This window comes from Apis laboriosa, unplaced genomic scaffold, assembly GCF_014066325.1.
Source record: "Apis laboriosa isolate Shangri-la unplaced genomic scaffold, ASM1406632v1 scaffold16_cov148, whole genome shotgun sequence".
NCBI lineage: Eukaryota > Metazoa > Arthropoda > Insecta > Hymenoptera > Apidae > Apis > Apis laboriosa.
In genome coordinates, this window is record NW_025222129.1 from 3,042,558 (window position 1) to 3,062,425 (window position 19,868).

At 41.3% G+C, this 19,868-nt stretch overlaps 1 protein-coding gene across 4 annotated transcripts in view; it reads right to left on the reverse strand.

Moving 5' to 3' along the window:
- LOC122711004 overlaps positions 1–19,868 on the reverse strand; it is a 52,328-nt gene that overhangs the window by 3,188 nt on the left and 29,272 nt on the right. For 3 of the 4 annotated variants that reach the window (XM_043929338.1, XM_043929339.1, XM_043929342.1), the window contains 3 exons: positions 12,995–13,067; positions 9,642–9,871; positions 953–1,244 (listed from right to left, as the gene is read on the reverse strand). In XM_043929338.1, the coding sequence (XP_043785273.1) occupies positions 953–1,244; positions 9,642–9,871; positions 12,995–13,067 (595 nt within the window). Of the gene's footprint in view, positions 1–952; positions 1,245–9,641; positions 9,872–12,994; positions 13,068–17,444; positions 17,580–19,868 lie in introns of those variants that run through there. The other variant, XM_043929341.1, reaches the window with a different exon arrangement.

A 19,868-nucleotide genomic window follows, 5' to 3' on the forward strand; every position in this document is an offset into this window, starting at 1 on the left:
CATATATATTTATTTAATTTTATATATTTTCCCGAATGAATAAAATTAGCGCCTAATTAATCGTTACGTATGATGAAAAATAAAAATTGTAGATTTTCCTAATAATATCGGTGGTCAACAATTAAATCTCACCAACAGTTCCTCCACACCGTCCGGATAAAGATCTCTTTATTCTCATTATATTCTTCCAACGCTATAAGTCCGTGATCACGTGCCGTGGAAGTAATTATCCAGTTCGGTTAGTCAACATCTGATCGTAACCGCGATGCTTGGCAAAGTGCACTTCCTCGGACGGTAGAGAATAAAAGGTAGCGAAAAAGTCTGAAGGCGTGTATGAGTTTGCAAATGAAGCTAGCCGAATAACGTTTGGATAAATGATAAAAACTGGTTCTTGACAAGTGTACGTTCTCGAAATAACGGGGCCCCGGCCATCAAGTGGACCGAGTTTGCTGGAAACGCGCGTTTACGACTATCTGAATGAGTCAGATGTAACATCTAAGAAACGTGCGCATCATCAGAAACTTGACCCACTACCATCCCCATCGAGTTTGCTTATAATTTTTCAATTCTTTTTTAATCCTACATTCCTCGAAAAGTACGATCAATTTTAATCGCGAATTAGTTGGTTACCTCATTTAATTTTAGAATTACACGCGAATTTATTTGCAGAACGATAAAAGCGATAAATCATAAAAGATTCAAAATGTAATAACTCCTATTTTATCACGAGATTAAATCGAAAGATCCGGAATGAACACAGAATAGAAACACAGAACTAATATTAATATACGATTAAAGTGTTTGTGAAATGATAACGCGAGATAGGCGAGAGAATCGTAAACCCATAAGAAACACGAAACGAGAGTAATATTCCACGTATGGTTCCAGTTCAGTTCTTTTTTGACTAACAGTATCCAAGCGATATACTCGGAACGGAAGTGACGATTGTTACCTGGAGAGCTAGGACTCGAGACCGGTTCAAGCTACTAGTCAGACAAACTGCCAGAGCAAGAAGACCGGGTTGAGCTTGCACTAGGAGCCTCGGTGCATCGGTGCATCGTTCGGTGCAGGCGGCCAGACACTCGACACAACCCAACTCGTCCAAAGCGGCTCTTCTGGTTCCTACTCTTGGGCCCGTGTGGCCGGAAGAGGGTGGTGAACTTTGGGCCAATTGGACACCGCGAAGCGTCTCGAGCAACAAGGTTATCCCATCAGCTGGCGGTGAAGCGAATTCCTGAACAAAGCTGTACAATAATTTTATTTGTGTATCTCTTTCTTTTTTCTTTTCCGATAAAATAAGATATTTAACCGAATGTGCAGAAAAATTTGTATCTATGATGCATAATTTAATTGCGAATGTATCTCCGTGCGCTCGGCCGGAAGTATCAATAACGGTACGAACATTTTTGCCTCGGATATATATTCGTTATCTACCACGTATACAGTCATACATGGTATATATAGCTCGCAGATATCCTGTCATTCGTATTTCTAATATCTTGCAATCTTTTAATCCCAATTCATTCCGAAAGTATTCCTTCGATCTTTAACAAAGTTGCATGAACTTTATGATATTAAGAAGAAAATAGATTAATAAACAATGAAAATAATTAAATTAGATGTTAAATGATAAAACGCTATACACGATTCTGAGTATCATTGCACCAATCAATCTTGCTATTTGATACTTTAACGCAGAACGAAAGTATATCGCGAAAAGTACTGTAACAGACATTGAACTGTGTAGACGCGATGGAAAAAAATATAATTACATAATTATGGGACCTTGCGATTAAAAGAAAAAGCAATCCGGTTTTATAAGCGCGCTGTTAAAGCGAGTTCCCTCGAGGTTGTCAACGGAACCATTATGAGAGTGACGGGGCAAGAACTTGATAACTATTAATGTAATAAATACGAGGAGGCGGACGAGAAAATATACTTCAATTAAATTACACGCTTTTCAAGTTATTCCAACATTATTATTAAATATAAATTTCCAAATACATTATGTAAAAGTAAATGCATCGAATGCCGTCAAATTGTCTCGTCAAATTTGTCCCCTCGATGTCGTTTTTCAACAAATTTTCGTCGTTTCGCGCATATATAAGATCGTCGATGATCAATTTTCGCAGCTTCGGGTATCGACCGGTGTCCATTATTGGTACTTTATGCTCGATTATCGTTCATCTAGAATTCTCGTTAAGATATCACTTTACGACATATCGGATTCATCGATCGTTCGATCAAGAACAGGAACGCGATGCCTCTCCACATACACAACCACGTCGAGCAGATGCGTATATACGTGCGATGGCCTTAAGGTAGACAGGTGCAAGGACGAGGAAATAGATATTACGACTGTCAAAGAGTGACGGATCTTCGAAGAGAGTTTATTTCGAAGCTACGAATCGTGTTACGTCTTCCACGAATAGATTCTCCGTAATGAACAAGATCTCTATTTCTCTGATCGTGTCACGTTAGTTTCCTTAATTATACAGCAGAGACACATGTAGCAGTAGTGCATCAGCCAGTCCATCAACTTGCTACATTTTGCAGTAGTCTGTCCGGGATCCCGTGAGAATTTCTTGCCAGAGAGAACTTTTATCACTTTCTTCTATACGGTTAAACCGTTACGTAATCGTATTACATTTGCAATGACAAAGTATACGTAAAATTCATTATTTAATATTCATTATTTTACCAAATATAAATTAAAAAAATTATGAAACTATTGAAAATTACTTAATTAGCGTTAATCTATACACGCTCAAGGCCAAGATAATATTAAATGCAAAACAACTACTTAATTGTACGTAATGTTGGATTATCGTGCATTCCGTTATCCGTGCATTGGACAAAATACGACAAAATACGACAAAATACGACAAAATAAAGATAAAAAATATAATATATAAAAATAATATTTCTTCAATATAACATTGGCCTTCGTATTTTTTTAACTAGTAACAAGATTACACGCACGTGAATGTTAATTATTTTGTCGCGATTGCGTATCTTGGTTCGAAATTAGTTACCAGAAATTTCTGGTTCAAAGTATAACTTTATTATATCAATTGTACAATGTTGTAAAAAGCAGTTTTTTGACTAAAAAGCAATCTGGAATCTGAAAATTTCATCGTGCATCGCGTTCACCTAGAGAATAAAACTGCTCTTTCATCGGACATCTACGAAAGATGATTATTCTCGAAGGAATTCCAAATCCAAAACGTAATCCCGTGTTCCAAATTTTTACCGAGGTGGCTTACGGCAAACAGTCGTAAATCATTTCGTGGCTCGCACCTACGGGATTCTAAAAGGAACCGGGCTATTCAAGAGGAGACGTCCCTCGTCTAGACGGTGATTCTATAAACACCGTATATAAGCGCCGTGTACGCTAGTTGAATGCATGCAAATGAGTATTAAAACGTTTTCTATGTACCCGTTTATGTATGTGCTCGTCGCCTATTTACCGGTGGGTAAACAACAGAGAGAGAGAAAGAGAGAGTTTTCTCGTCTAACAATAGACGCATTATGTTACCCGTCGTATTATGCATATACTACTGCCGGCTATATCGTGATACGCACGTGTGTATAAATGTACGTGCGCGAAATACACCGAGGCATTACGATTCTACGGCGCGAACACCGTGGATCGCCTTTGTTGGCCTCGCCTTAAAAATACGCGAGAGCCCCCATTTGGATACTGGAGAAAATGAAAGCTCGTGCGTGAACGAGAGTGACGGTAAAGGATATGGTAAGGAGTGGACGTGACCGCAGACCACCCTATGCATCGCTCTTATAACCCTTTAGGTCCTCAGTTACGTATCCTTTCTTTCTTCTTACCGCAACTTTTATCCTAAATACGCTTTATATCCGAAACTTGTATGCAAAATATTTAATACCTGAAAAAAAAAAAAATACGAGGATACGAAGTACAAAGTAATCAATGTCATCGTCGTGAATAAATTAAATATGATGTCTCCGAATGCTGGTATCATTTCGAGTAGTATCTCAAAAGAGTCGAAAGGAGAATTCGCGAGTTTTAAGTTATCTAATTTCATTCGTGCGTAAGTGTCAAACATAAACGATATTGCAAAATAGGAAATGAAACATTGCTTGTAAATTCCTCGATATTTTGCGCCATCGTAATTGATAAAATGCTCATCCTTTCGAGATCGTTTCTTCGATTTAGATGTAGAATACGATGAAAGATATTTTCGTGGATTTTTAGATATATACGATAATATATTCGTAGGTAATATATTTAAAGAGGATCAACAAAGAAGTTGCGTGCAACGCGAAGGAATATACGAATAGAGGTATGAAAAGGTATTCGTTTTAAAGAGAACGACTTTGTTATCGAAAACACGCTTTCTTGGAGATGTCATGCGAACCTTCGTCCAGCAATGGATGCATTATATTACACCCCGCATTATGCAGAGTACGATGTACACGTAAGAATGCCTTCGGCAGACGCGGCATGAATATCAAATGTTCCTTATTGCCTGGTGTGTGGGCACACCCTAAAATTTAAGACGATGGACGACGCCAAGCAGAAGAAAACGAAAGCCTTGTGTACCTTTGTCGCCCGACGTTTCTCTTTCACGCGATATTTTTGGACCTCTGTCCGAAGAATATTACGCAATTCATTCCCTTTTAGTTTCTTTTCCACGCGTGGTTTTTCTTTTTCTTTTTCTTTTTTTTTTTTTTTTTTTTTTATTACATCCAACAGATTTGCTAACAAATCCAGGAAATTATTTCACTTAGGAAGTTAAAAATCTCCTTCTTATTGTTATTCCAGAAACAATAACCGATGAAAGATAACGACTTACGTAACCACGACTAATTTAGAGAAACTATATACGATGAAACCATATTATGTTCATTACTTTACGAAAATTTTTCGTAACGATGCATCAATTCACGTATAAATTAAATTAAAAATATATTCTACGATGGCCACGATATTCATCGACGATGAAGGCGTCACGTCTCTGTCGTAATAGATTATCGTTTATTAACATGCACGATGCAACATCGTAAATAAAGAAGTGGATAGAATATAAAATGTCTAATCGACTCGTACAAGTACATTTCAAAGATACCTTTTTCTCGATGATTAAATGTTAACTACTTTTATGTAAATGCACTTGGACTATTAAATCGAACTCACGATTTTAAATATAACTTTTACAGCTCGATATAATATAATTTTTTTATTCAACAAGAAAGTTATTGTAACGATTTTCTCAATGAAATTTGGGTTAAACATTAGGAATGATTATTTATTCGCGAAATAAAAACAAACGGGATCTGATATCGCGTGAAAAAAAGACGACTTCCTCGTTTTCTATCAAGTAGGAAGCAGTTACGTGTTTTCTGTTACGCGAAGCGGAAGCATCGTGAAGTATCGTGGGTTCGGTGGCCGGTCGAGGCTTCTTCGACGCGGTTGATATTCCTCCACGTGGAAAAAGAATAAAACATGTGCTTTGACTCTTTTATAAGAAACACACTTTATGAATTTCACCGACCCTTTTTTCCTTTTATCTATAAAAGGCAATCATATGCTTCTAAACGAACTATAATTTGAAACGTTAATGCAACACACCCTCCATTAAGGATTATCGTGCAAAATGCAAAGCTTAGCTCCGTATAATCTCTCGAATAATAATTCAAGTATCCAAAGTGTTATCTTTATTTTTTAATAGATAACTTGGGAATCGGATAATTTGCGATTAAGAAGTTCAACTATCGATGAATATTGTTAAACAAACGAATATGAGGATGAATAGAAGCGAAGCGCGAAAAGAACGGCAGCTCGTTTCGAAGATCGAGGTTAACATCTCGTCGACCTCCTTTCATCGGGATGCAACATACAAAATTCGATGCGTGACATCTTTCACTTTGGCGCAGAAAATTCGTTTCGCGCATACAAAGAGATCAAGTTTTGTGAATGGACCAGGTAATTCTTTCGGCCACTTTTGACCGAAAGGAAGAATCTCTTTAAAGGGGGCGATGATTGACGAAACGGACTTACGACACGGAATATCAATGAAAACGAAGCCTGATTCGCATGACAAGAGACGGAGACACGCGACTCTTTACGGGATTCTTTCCAGAAACAATCGATATCATTGTTCGAGAAGAAAAAGTAATATCGCGTTCTAGGGTGCATTGGTTATCTCGAACAATTAATTTCAAATGAAGCTTATACTTAATTAGAGCAATATATTTAATTAAATCCAGTTAACGGATGATAATAACTTGCCATGCTTCGACAATTCTTTTCTTTTGTTTTCGCTTTCCTTGAGCATACGTATATATATACGTGCTCGATGCAATAACACGTAATTGAACAGTATCTGTTCATGATACAAACGTGATAAGAATGAAAGATTCGATGAAAATTCGTTCCGATAATAATAGAGAAAGGAAAGAAAGCTGTTTAATATTTTTTCATCGATTTCTTACGATTAATCGCAATTCCCATCGATTCTTTTTACATTTCGAGAAACAAAATCGCTCGTTAATCCAAATCCAAAGTCCAACTGTTCGTTTCAGATATCTCGTTGGCTTTATTTATCAAAGTTTCTTTTTTTCAAAAAAACCGCAGAAATTCTTTTTCGCCAATCTCAAAGCGATATTACAAACGTAAAAAAAAAAAAGGAAAAAAAAAAGTCATCAGCCAAGATTATTTATTCCTAACACCACGCGTTTTTTCGCTCCAGATAAAAACGCATCCACGTTCATCCACGAACGGCATGGAAGAAAAAGGTAGCCGGCCGATCGGCGTAATCGATCTCGACAGGTAATTATTACGATCGGTTTGAAAATAAATCGATTCCGTCAGCCGGGTCGTCGCCGGGCAACCGTGGATCGTTGTGAAAAACGTCTGTTAAACGGCCTAATAATAAGATCACGACGAATAACACGCAGAGGTTCGATCTTGGGAATCGAGGATGCGCCTCATCGGGATCGATTTGCGCATCGAGCACGCCGATCCAGCCGCTGTACAGTTATCCGTAATATCGGTATTCGTTTATCCGTGGCCGCTACTTACGGGTTATCTGCTCGCCTCTGCGGTAAGAAGGTTGTCCATATTATAAGTCATCCGCCGTATGTGGGACACGTTCGCGTCTTCCATATGGTCGAAGGATGAACGTGTAACGTCCGCGATCGCGCGTGTCGATAAATCGGTTTCGGGACAACGGTGATGAAAACCGTGACGTTAATAGGATCGAGTTCACGTCATATTTATTTATAACGAAGATTCGTTTCATAGACTTTTGAGAGAGAGAGAGAGAGAGAGAGAGAGAGAGAGAGAGAGAGAGAGAGAGAGAGAGAGAGAGAGAGAGNTGATTGGAATCCGTTGGTTTGAAGACACACTTGATCTCATCATTGGTGACATCACTGGTGGATTCTATAATGAAATTCTTGCAATTGTCCACATCGTCCCTCACGCGATGCGAGATAGATTGTTTGGTATGAAATAATCGCACGGTGATTCGATTTTAGAATAGCCACAGAATGGAACGCGTGTATCGCTTCTGGACGATGCAGGCATTCTTGCCTCTCTCCCCTTTTACATTGGTCGTGTGATTAGAATGATTCTCATCTGTGCACCGACCAACCTTCTTGCCGCGCTTCGAATATCCGTTGGCCGCAAATTGTGCGCCGCGAAATTGCGCTTAATAAGAGCACGTCGATCGAACAAGAATTAGAGTTGGAGAGTATTGAACGGTTCCTGGCGTTTTCGCCAGCCTACCCTTTTTTTTGCTCGACATTTTGAAACCTTGACCGTTGTACATCTCGATGCATCGTTTGGATCATTCGTAATCTCGTTTCACGATCGAAAGTTGCGCGTTCTGGGTGGTCTAGGATAGAAATAACGACGAGATCAAAGTCTATCGAGGAAAAATAGAATGAACGAAGAGTCGATGTGTTGATAGATCGATTCGAGTTGCCGAGATGATTCGATCTCGTGGAATTTGATGCGGATCTAGATAACGAAAAGCACAGAAATCGTAACAGTATAGATATGAAATATATCCACCTTTCTCTCTCTTTTATTTCACGAATCGAAACGTCGAGTTTGAGCAATTTTTTAGGCGAACTTTTTAGTGAAAGGAACCGCTCGAAATTTTATCTTCGAAGCGAGAAAATTTCCGATGTATTTGCTTTTTGATTCCAATCGAGAACGTATAGAAGCCTCGAGATAAACTCAATTACAGACGCGTGTCCAGCGGCTGTGATTACACGCGTTATGAATGAAATACTAGCGTACACGCTTCGAGCGATCCGAGACAAACATCGTCGATCTTGCACCAAGATACAAGCCACCGACATTCACGGACAAATTTTAGCGTTTACGTCCGATCTTTAATCACGCTGGCGCCTAACGGAGACCACACTATTATTTAGCCGTACGTTGAACGCGAGGAGGGGCTTGATCCAGCTGTAATTTCAGCGTTGTCTTAGAAATACGGGATGGAACCCGTTCCTTTGTACCGAGTAATGCAGCAAAAAACCGACATATCACAGGAAACCGAGGATGCCTTTTTCTTCTTTTCTTTGTTCAACGATTTACACACGGACGAGAAATGACAGATGGATGGTCTCCGCGTCTAATCCGCGTATGGTTAATTTAATCTTCGCGGTAAATGAAATACGATAGTAGAAAGGGTGTATTTAACAGCAAAGATGATAAATAATAATATCGCGTAGATAAGGGAATTCTTTCTTCGCGCGACGAGCAAAGAAAGTAATGTTTAATTCATTACGCGCAGATGTTAAATTTTCATTAGCATTCTATTAATTTATTTTTAATAGAAATTAAAAAACCAAAGAAGAGAAAACTTGCCGTATAATGAAAGTACGACGGGATCAACAAACGTATCTTTTCCCTGAGAAGAGAAAAGATTTAACGATCGTCGTTTAATCGGGAGTTGAATCAAGAAGGAATTTTTACGAGTTTCGAGAAAGGGACTCGAGCATATCGAAACCCGTCTTCTTTCTTAAAAAATACGTATAAAAAGTAACTGTAAATCCGACACCGTTCAAGCCGTTCCTCCCGTTCAACTAATATCGACTGTTTTTCGTGATAAACTTGTCGTTAGTTCCACCGAACGAGCATAAATTCATACATTCACTGTTCTAATTATTATTCACGGACAATCGAATGCATCTGCTTCCGGGGATTGTGTTTCATCTTTTAGAAATATTCGAAAGTGATGCGCTTTTTATTAATACCTCCTCCATCAATTTTCAAATGAAATTTTTTCAAAGACCGCGTTAAAAAGTTGTTTCGACTTTACTTATTTTCACGAATTATAATTTTATTATTATATTAATTAAAGAACGTTGATCGCTAATCGATGAATATTTTAATATTTTGATATTACTTTGATGACACGAGCGGACGAAGATGACTTTTAGATAGGCAAAGTAGGATAATCAAGATCGGTCGAGGTTTCGCGTAATTTGCAATGATAATGAGGCGCTCGATTAATTTAAGTCAGGTGGCAGCGAGGACTTAAGAGGCGAACCAGAGGGTATATTTGAAGCGATGGTAATAGATAGGCGTGATTGTTTAATAGTATATATATATATATATGTGTGTGTGTGTGTGTATATATACCTACCTTGGAAAGGCTAGCCTGAGGTCGGCTCTGAGCTTGTTCAGAAGCTCGCTAACCGAGGTGAATTGTCTCAAGGTCATCTCTCCGCTTCCGGAAGCGTAACCGGAACTCGAACTGGTTGTCGACGGCAGGGTACCCTGCGAGTCTTGAACACTTCCTAATGGACGTCTTCCCCATCGTCTCAGAGCGATCGCGTAGTCCTCGGCGTTGTACGTAGGTGGTCTTAATCGTTCCTGCAAAGAAAATCGCAAGGCTCTAGACATAATTGCACGCTCGTCCGGTTCGATATCGAGGCAAAAGGCAGCCGTGATCGAAGAAAGAAAGAAAGAAAGAAAGAAAGAAAGAAAGAAAGAAAGAAAGACGGTAGCCTCGTCTGATTTATCCCTTTGAGATCTCTTCGAGCAAAATACACCGCGCCGAGACAGTGGCCGTAATTAAACGACCGGCGATTCGACTACCTACCGCTTCTCAATAATCGGGATAATACGATATTAAGTAACGATAAACATTTTCAAGTAGAAATTAAGAGTGTGGAAGATTGAACAGCGGCCAACCATTCTATCCCATCATTTATTTTTCCACGGGACTGAAACGAATCGAGAAATCATGGAAATTGCAGTCGCGTTTTGCCGCGAATGAAATATTCATGCGAGGGAGTAGAAGGCTGAAAGACCGAAGTTAATTTCACAGCGTTTCCAATCATAAATATGGATAGAATTATAGCGATTATCGCCTCGTGGTCCATAGAAGAACGCCGCCGATTATCCCCGTTGAAACGCGGATAAATCGTGGAAATTAATTTACCGCCTCCATCTCGTGCCACTGATGAAACATAGAACCGGTATAATTAAGTCTCCAAAGGGGTTAAAACTCGTATCTCTTTCCGATTCCCTTCGATAACTCTTCGAATAGTTGGCTCGATCAGCACAGAATCGAGGATATAGGAATAATTTATCGGTCGATTTGTTTCGAAGGTCGTATAGCCGCTTTCTAAAACGACCATTTCAAGAATACCACGAATATTTGACGCGGATGAAACCACATGCTACATTGTGGTTTCCTTCGCGCGGTTAATCGATCGGTCTTAAACGTGAAACCGAGTTTCTATCTCGCGGTTACCCGCCGTTCTTCCTTCACACGTGAAAAAAAAAAAAAAAAGAAAAATAAGCAGAACCGCCTCTCTACCGATCCCAGAGTTCCGTAGGAAATCTGTTGCGCATCGGATGTACGATTTATTCAGACGTGCACGCGATGCTCCGAGTGGAGAACAGTCGCGATCAATCATCATCCTCGTTTGTTACTGAAATCGACGGAGGATGGTGACGGACCATTATCGTTTGATGAATACAGGGCTGGCTGTTAACGATGTATTCTTTCCTTCTTTTCTTTTCTTTTCTTTTCTTTTTTTTTTCTTTTGAAAAACGACAAAGTAATTAGAGTTCCTTTCCGGGATGCGATACCGCGCGGACATGGACGTAAATCGTCTAACGACGATCATGATTGAGTGGAGGGGTGCATAGATCAATCATATTTTCATTTTTTCCGTCCGTGAACGTGAAACGGGATCTCGGGGGAAGGAAATGAGGTTATGAGAGGCGAAGAAGGACCTGGTCGTAAGCGTATGCAATTATACGAGTAATTAGGCAGCATGTCCCGCCAAAAGAACGATAACGTTACTCCGAATCTTATACTTATACTTGACGATCTTGCGAAGGATTCGTGCGAAACAAAACAAAATCACGCGTAACCTACATATACGAGGACGTCACGCTTTCTTGAATCGCGTAAATACTCGGTGAATACTTGTCGATACTTTCGTGTCGTTTATTTGACAATAATTGAACCGGTTATTGAAAAAAAAAAAAAAGAAAGAAAGAAAGAAAAAAAAGCGCTCACGGATGGAGAAGCGCGAATGGAGAACGCTGCATTTTCGAATATGCATCGCTCGATCTAATTTCAAACGCGCGCCTTTTTCCTCGCGTTCTTTTCAATTATCAATTAGAGTGAAAAGTTCGAATGTTGGTAAAAGTTGCGCGACTTTCACGAACATTCGAGTACGGTTTCCAATGGGTGTTTAACCATGGAGGTTTGTTAATCATCCTATTGTGATGACGTAAATCTCTCATTAGCGGGAGAACGTTATTTCTTTTTCATAATATCAAGAAAAGAGATGCAACGGAATCTCTTCCGATAATTAAGGTCAGGAGTCATTCGTAACACGTATGGCATAAATCTCGTAAGATAAGAGTTGTTTTTCTTTTTTTTTTCTTTTTCTTTTTTACGCAATGTCATTCATTTCGTCCGATCTTTGAAGAAAAAAAAGAGAAGTCACAGGCGTCTTGAATTATCTTCGTTAATCACGTTGCATAAAAATAACGATTTAACTGGAGTGTAAATATGCGCACCTCGAGGGGGGTTAACGCGATATATCGCGGTCTCTCCTCGATATTAATCATATTATCCATGACTTATTACCTCCCTCGCAGTTTCGCGACGCGTATAAATGCCCGTGAAGCCATTATCAACTGCAGAATTCAATGCATCCGAGTTGGCGCAAGCTAATGCGTGGCTGAATATTAAAAGCGTAGCTCGGTCAAGTACAAAGTGCATCTAGCATTCAAACGGTCGACACTTTGACAAAATCGTGTTTTATTAACGAGCAAATTGGATGGTACGCGATGCGTTCTATTTATCAGAGAAATGCGCGCGACATGTATTCATGGAACCGTTCGGATCTGTAGTGGATCGTGTCATTTATCTCGAAAGGAAATCGCGTTCGCGTTAAATAAATCGGTGCTCGTTTTTCTTTCCAGATGAAATTCCGCAATACCAAGAATCCGTTTGAAACTGAATTCCATCCAATTACGACTCGATGATCCCCGTTGTCTCCTTCCTCGTCGGATTCCTCTCTCGATAAATGTTCCAACATCCTCTCTGTACCAGATCGATAATTACGCAAGACCGCGATACACGCATGATACAGCTATTTGCATTTGGTTGTTACGATAAATAGATCGGAATCGTAAAGATTATGACGGAAAACGAGCTTAACTACCCGTAATTTCGTTCCTTTAACACATCTCTCTCTCGTTTAACGAACATCCGAGCACGACGCGGCATTCTCACGGCGTCGTAAAGACGAAACGAGCGACGAGCCACGTACGCCCCATGTACGCCTGCTTGTAACTACGCAACTCTATTTACCGAGCGAACGTTAAAAGATAGGCCGATCAAATGCATCCTGCTAATACTCCAACATCACTGTCATATCACTGTCCAAGTTTTAAACGATTAGGTTCGAATCTTGGTCGGGTTAATCCGGGCGCTCGATCGAGCGCCGAGGCACACTGACATACCTTTTCCGGTTGAGGCCCCCACGGCTTCACCACCAACAACTCCTCCTCCGCGTTCGGAGCCATGTCCGTCTCACTGGAACAGATAAAAAAAGAGCAACGATTTTTAGCCATCAACTCGAGTCTAGACAGGTAGTTGTCGGTATATTATACGAGCAACACGACCAACATTCGCCAAGGGTAACGATCTTTGAAATGGTGCTTTGAACCCTACTCCAACTCGTTCGCCTCCTCCTCTCGACTCGTCTCGTTTCCATCGTCTCTCCCTAGCTCTAGTTGCCTCTCTAGTTACGGTTAATTGGGAATTCGTATCCGGTGTCAAGTGGATCGTCTATCGTACGGAACGAGTCCTTCGAAGAATTTTCATCCGAATGAAATTCTCGAACGGTATCTCGTTCCCCGTGCTCGCTTCGCTCCGCCTGTGAAGGAGCGAACGAGAACAGGTAGAGAGAATTTCGTTTCGATCACATTTGTATCGCGTCCGGGCTAAACTTCCGTTCCGCTAGATCGTACCGGATTATTTACGGTTCACGGATGCTGCCGATGCAATTTATTGTGGGAAGTGGTTGAGGCTATTACGAGGAAATTCTTATCTATCGCGTCCCCGCTCCGTCCGTCCTGCCCGAGCAGCTCCCTTAAACACTGCCAATTAAACCTAACGAGTTTACAATAACAATTTTATTAATTAATGACTTTCGCGCCTCGTTAATTCGCGGGTTGATTAGAACGGGGGAGAGGAGGATCATTAAATCATCACGTGTTGTTGCGATGGAATATTCATGTTGTTCCTGGGTATAGGATAGGCTAGGCTAACGAATCTCTTCTACCATTTACTACGTGTCTATGATCCACACAATTTGTCACAATTTGGCAGAAATTGAAACATTTCATACGATATAGTTATTTCAAAATAATTGACGCTATTAACTTACATATATATATATAACGTATATAACATAATCACAGAAACGGACGAAAAATTTATGTCTTTAGTGGTCGCAAATAGTACCAGCATCATTTCCGATGCTGTTGCAACATTCGTGCAACACACGAGCATACTAATTTCAGATGTAAACGTCTCTCTTACGACGTGATGATGAAGCAACAAACCTTGGATACCCTAGAATTTTCTCCGAAAATAAACTCGTCGGGGCTATTGATCGCGAGACGGTTAATCGACGGTGGTTGAAATTTAATAGATCGAAGTAATTTACGATCGACCCGGATAATATGGCGATAATATCTAACACGCGCAACCTGTTATTCGGATAATCTTTCGCCCCGAACGAAACGGTGGATCGATGTTTCATGGTTGGACGCGATACGACGCGATTCCGCTCGGGCGGATGACGGGCAAGAGCGAGGACACAGAACGCGGATCACTCGGTTTTGTGGGTTAGCCACGATAATAATAGGAGTCACGATCACCACGGTCACGAACCGGCGTACGATCGTGTATCGAGCGATCGAAAGAGGGTTGCCACTTCTTCTCGATCTCGCTCGCTGGATCAAGAGAATATACCGGTAATATCGGTCGAGACCGTGTCCTGATCCGGATCGTGTTATGTCGGGTTGGCTGGAATCGTGCCTATTCAGGTAATTCCATCCGTAAGTATATGGCCTATCGGATGATATAAGTTATTGTAATTCCCCCGATTGAAATTGGTTTTTGATCGCTCAACGATCGATACATTGTTTCGAAAATTTCTAACTCTCTCCGTCTGGATCGAAGAGGGTTGTGGATGTTTGGGAACGAGCGCGTAAAGAAGAGGAAACGATTCGATGGAAATATAATAAGACGTTGAACCGCGATTACTTTGATTTAGATAGGTTCGTCGCACTCGAAGTCTCTCCTTTTGAGAGAGAATTTGAAATTAGCCTCGATGCTGGATACCGATTGTAATGGTAAGTACAAGTATTTTCCAGCGTATCAATTAATTCAAGGCATAATTAATCCAGTTTAACGCGCAACAGGAACGGAGCATCGGACCATAAACTGTTGATAATGAAGCGAAACGTAGAATCGCAAATCCCGACCAGTTTCACGTTCGGTGAACCAGTAATTCTCGGTGAAATATCTTCGACATCCTTCTTCTTACAATTAATACTTATTGCCGTTACTGCGTTAACACGTGTGCGACAACGCGCGTTACGAATATGGAGCGTGCACGAGATTCAATTAAGCATCCAATCATTTGATGATAATTATCGCGCATTAAAATATTATGGCAGAGATATAATACGTTTAAAATGTGCACTGTATAAGAGCACTATAAACTTGCTCGAGAAGAGCAACTCCAGTAAATCCAACTTTAAGACGCTCGTGCCATTAAGGAACGCCATTTTACTACTTACTGCACGGGAATGGTTCTCACCCCGGAAAACAAACGCACGAGTCTCGATCTAATCCACCGATCTAATCTCCTCCGTTAAACGTCTCTAATATAGTCCTATGAATCTCTGAAATCTTTGAAATGATCTCAATTTATATCCACTCCGAACCACTTAATACATCCCTCTCCAACATATACGGGTACAGCATTTCCAGATTTCGATCTGAAAGACGCTGTCACTGTCGTTTTCTAGCCAACCGAAAGAAAAATCTTTCCCTCTCGATCGAGATATCGGCGAAAGAAGAAAAACGTCGAAAGAAAGAACGCACGCGTTCGACTCGCGTAATAAAAATTCTGCCGCCGCTCAACCGTCGGCTCAACGAATCGTAGATTTGATTTGCGGAGGCCGCGCGGAGGGGCGAGCGCTGTCAACGAATGGCGGCGGATCGAATCCGACCGAGGTCATCATCATTAATCTTGAAAAACGTTGTTTCACCGGGCCCCACGGTTCCTCGCGTGTCAAAGGGGGCCGCCTCGCGGAAACGTCGGAGCGCGTAGTTGCGAACGCGTGCTCGTCAGCTCGCCGATCTTGAGCGGTTGGTACGTATAGCATAACGTAGTAGCGAAGGTAGCCACAGGAGTAGGTAGATAGTTACTCGAGGAGGACAGCCGAGGCATTGACCCGCGCGCGAGTGGTTAGTCACACGCATACGCACGCACTTTTGCACGCTTACTCGCGCGCTTGCTACGCAGTCACCAAGGAATTCCACCTTTACCGCCAGGATTCTCTGGGGAGAAGTTGCCTAGATGGAAAATTGGAGAAAGTAGCGATGACGGGGGATCGAGTGGCAAGGATTGGACGCAACGAGGATCAATGGCACTCGGGTTGAACAGGGCCAAGTTCATATCGATCGATGCCAGTTCGACGAGAGTTCGCGTGTTTCTGGAACACGGCTTGGAAATCGTGTCTTGGAATAACTGTAGCTGAATTTTTCAACAGGTATTTTTTACTTCTTGGGAGTTGAACTTGAAAACTTTCGAGATCCTTTCAACTTTTGAATTCGATTAATTTGAACGAGATTTACTGTCAATAGGTTTTATTATTGGATACTGCATTCTCAACACAGTGATAAATGATCGATATCGAATCTTGTGCAATTGTGAAACGGTGATGCAGCTTGATTTATACATCAACCTTCGCAATTTTGTATCTTGCTAACCTTTTCAACGACAGAATCGGTAAAATAAAAGGAACGAAACGTTGACTGGTTTAAAACGTTGGTCGCAATTTTCTTGCAGCGAGAATTCCTAGCATTTTAATTCCTCGAAAATTGCAAACACCAATCGCTCCGTTATTGTGAAAACGCTACGCCTATTTCGCTGTGTGGAATAGTCGCGTGCACCGTACGAGAGCGCACGTTTCGCCCGTGAATAGGTAATGCAATGCTCGAACAGGCGCCATGACTCGTCGGAGCCGGTGTCCTCGTAGGCTTTGCCGTCGATTCGCACCGCGAAAAATTCACCGATCGTCGATCCCCCGTCGCCGATCTTCTTATTAGCGGAATATGCGAGAATGTGGAATTTCTCCTGTTCCATGACCTATGTCGCGCTCTCGTCTTTATGACGCGATAATACGCGTTTCGTTTCGCGTCGATTTTATTCCAACCGTGTGTGAATAAAATTCTCGATCCTTCTGTCCATTCGTTTCCTCTTTATTTCAAAAAAGTTCGACGTAATATTGGCAAAATTCCTCTTTTTTTCTCCCGACGACGATATTTTCTCTCGCGAGGAAAAAGACAAAGGATTGTTCCTTTAAATTACTCGGTAAAATGAAATCTATGAACGTACGGTGGTTGTGTTCTCCGCAGCTATTACGACGAAGGTCGCACGAACTGGGGAAGTACAGTTGAATCCATAGAGGAGAGCACATTGTAAGCATCACGGTACTCGTAATGCTTCCCGTCGGCTGTTTGCTCGAGGTATCGGTTATCTCGAGCCAGGAAGAACGAAGAGAGAGGGAGGGAGAGAGGGGGAGAAAGAGAGAGAAAGAGAGAGAGGACGGTTGACGGTGGAAGAGAACCGCGATCGGCCAAAGAGGCGCCACGACTCGATGCGGTTACCTTTATCCGCTTCGAATCCTGCGGAAAAATCACGTCGATCGAGACTTCGGATCGTCGATCTTGACGACCATTAGCGGACTACACGAGAATCCAGGTAAGATTTTTCCATCATGGCTTCTCCCTCCAAACGGTGGAATGCTAACCGATGCCCGGAAGTGTAGTCGATCTTCCATACCTGAGCCACCGAGAAAGAAGTCAATTCGCATTCCCGACTTCATCCGGTGGAAAAACTTTGCTTATTTACAGAGGCGCTTTTGTAAAATTGACTGTCTTCTTGCGTAACACACCTTCTTCCTACTTCCTTTTTTACTTCTTTTTTATTCCAACGTCTACAAGACGTTCGTGAGAGGCAATTCGTAGCCAATTAACGGGCTCCATTCGATGCTAATTCGATGCGGTGTTAATAACCGGATAAGATGTGTCGAAATATCTAGAGATTTGTTTCTCTCGTCGTGTAGAAACGAGCTTCAAACGGTTTCAGATCGGTTTCGATGTATCGCTATTGTTCTTTCGATCGTTCGATCGACTCGACTCGATTCCAGGTTTTAAAATCGTGACTGCGCGAACGATGCTTTTAACTGTGAACAGAAATCGATTCCGAGGGATAATATAGAGAAATGTGAAAACCGAGAAAGAACATGGTTAATTACCTAGGTCGAAGCGTTTTAAAAGAAATCGTAACACAAGTCGAGGAATCGAGTGGTGCGGAGGGCACGTGAGACTTTTCCATCGGGAACAGACGAAAGGTTCGTTCCACGGAACGAGGTAATTGCTGGAATTAAGTAAACTGTAAATACAACTAGGGAGTTGCGTTCCCCCGAGATACCAAAATAGTGCGTAGAAGTGTTCGCCTAGTGGAATAGCAAGAAAAGAACGAAGAGATCCTTACCCGATGATAATTAGCCCGCCAGCGACTCTCTTTGGCATAAAAGGCTAATCTACGATTAACTCAACTATTTTTTTCTTCTCTGTCACGATATAATACTCGCGCTGCAATTCTCTAATTGTTCGCCATTTTTATGCACCGCTATTTGCGAATTTAGATCTCACGATAACTACCGCAACTCGCACGTCCCCAACTAGTGCAATTTCCACTTTCTATATAAATTCGATGTTCTTCTTTTCGCAATCAAAAATAAAAGAATCTCGATCTCGCGGATCGAACGTACTCTCTAAAACGTAATTATTCAAATTCCACGAGATAAAATTCCGATTTCAATCTCCAACCGATATTTCAAACAGAGACGCTCTTGTCTTAATAAAATATTTATTGCTAATAATTTGCTAGCTTCGAGTGTTTCGATGGCAAGTTTCGTCACGCGTGACGAAGGAAAAATCCTCGGGAGGAAAAATGTTTCAACGACCTCGATCCAAGATGAATCCAAGGATATTCCAGGATCGTCGTGTGCATCAGAATCTCGTGTAAGAGTCTCCTGAAGGATGGCTATTCAGAACATGCGTATTGATTACGGTATTCCACGAGTCGCTACCGTAGTCGGGATACGGGTGAAGAATCGAGAAAGAGAAAAAAAAAAGGAGAGGAAGAAAAGGGAAGGAAATAAAGGGCGACGGGTGGAAAAGAAAGAGGGAGATGCAAAGCTACCGCAACCACCGCCGCGGTCCAGGATAATAAATGTGAGATTGGATCTCGCCGGTCATCTCGTTGGCTTCGATTCGCTCGAGCGAGCAACGATCGAGATTATTTGAATATCGTCCGGTAAATGGTCGCTCGACCAACTGAAAATGACGGCCGTAAACACATAGTTGACGATTATAAGCAATCGGGACCTCCTCGGGGATAACCGAGAAAAATTCCATTTCCAACGAGGAAAAGTAGCGCGATTTCAACGCGAATACTTTCGTTTTCTTCTTTTTCATAATCTTCTTCCCCTTTTTTTTTTTTTTTCTAAGAAAGCTACGATTAGATATAGAGAAGATTATATACCAGCGGATGGAATCGAAAGTGTATATAATTAGTAAAATTATCTGGGTGTTGTTGGATATCGAGACTAACTTTTTACGTTCCAGATTCACGAATCGCTATTGTATCGCCATTGAACGGATAGTCACAGTTCGTAAAACTGAAATTAAAAAGAAATGCATTTCTCGCTTTCCAAAATTTCTCCCGCTTGTAATATCTGGTTATTATTTATTCCATGCACTTTGAGCATTTTCTCTTTTTTCCTTTTTTTTTTTTTTATTTTTTTTCCCCCAAACCAAAGGAAGGCAATTCGAAGAAAATTCCGACACTCGAGGCACAATTGCAGTCGGACCGAGCAAAGGTAACACTTTCCTTGCCGGTGATTTTCATACGCGCGTGCGTAGACCCGGCTGATTGTTAGTTGTTATCGCATTAAACATGACGAGCGAGAGTCTGTGCAACGCGAAATGATACGTTGTTCGCCTAGGTGGAACAGAGACACG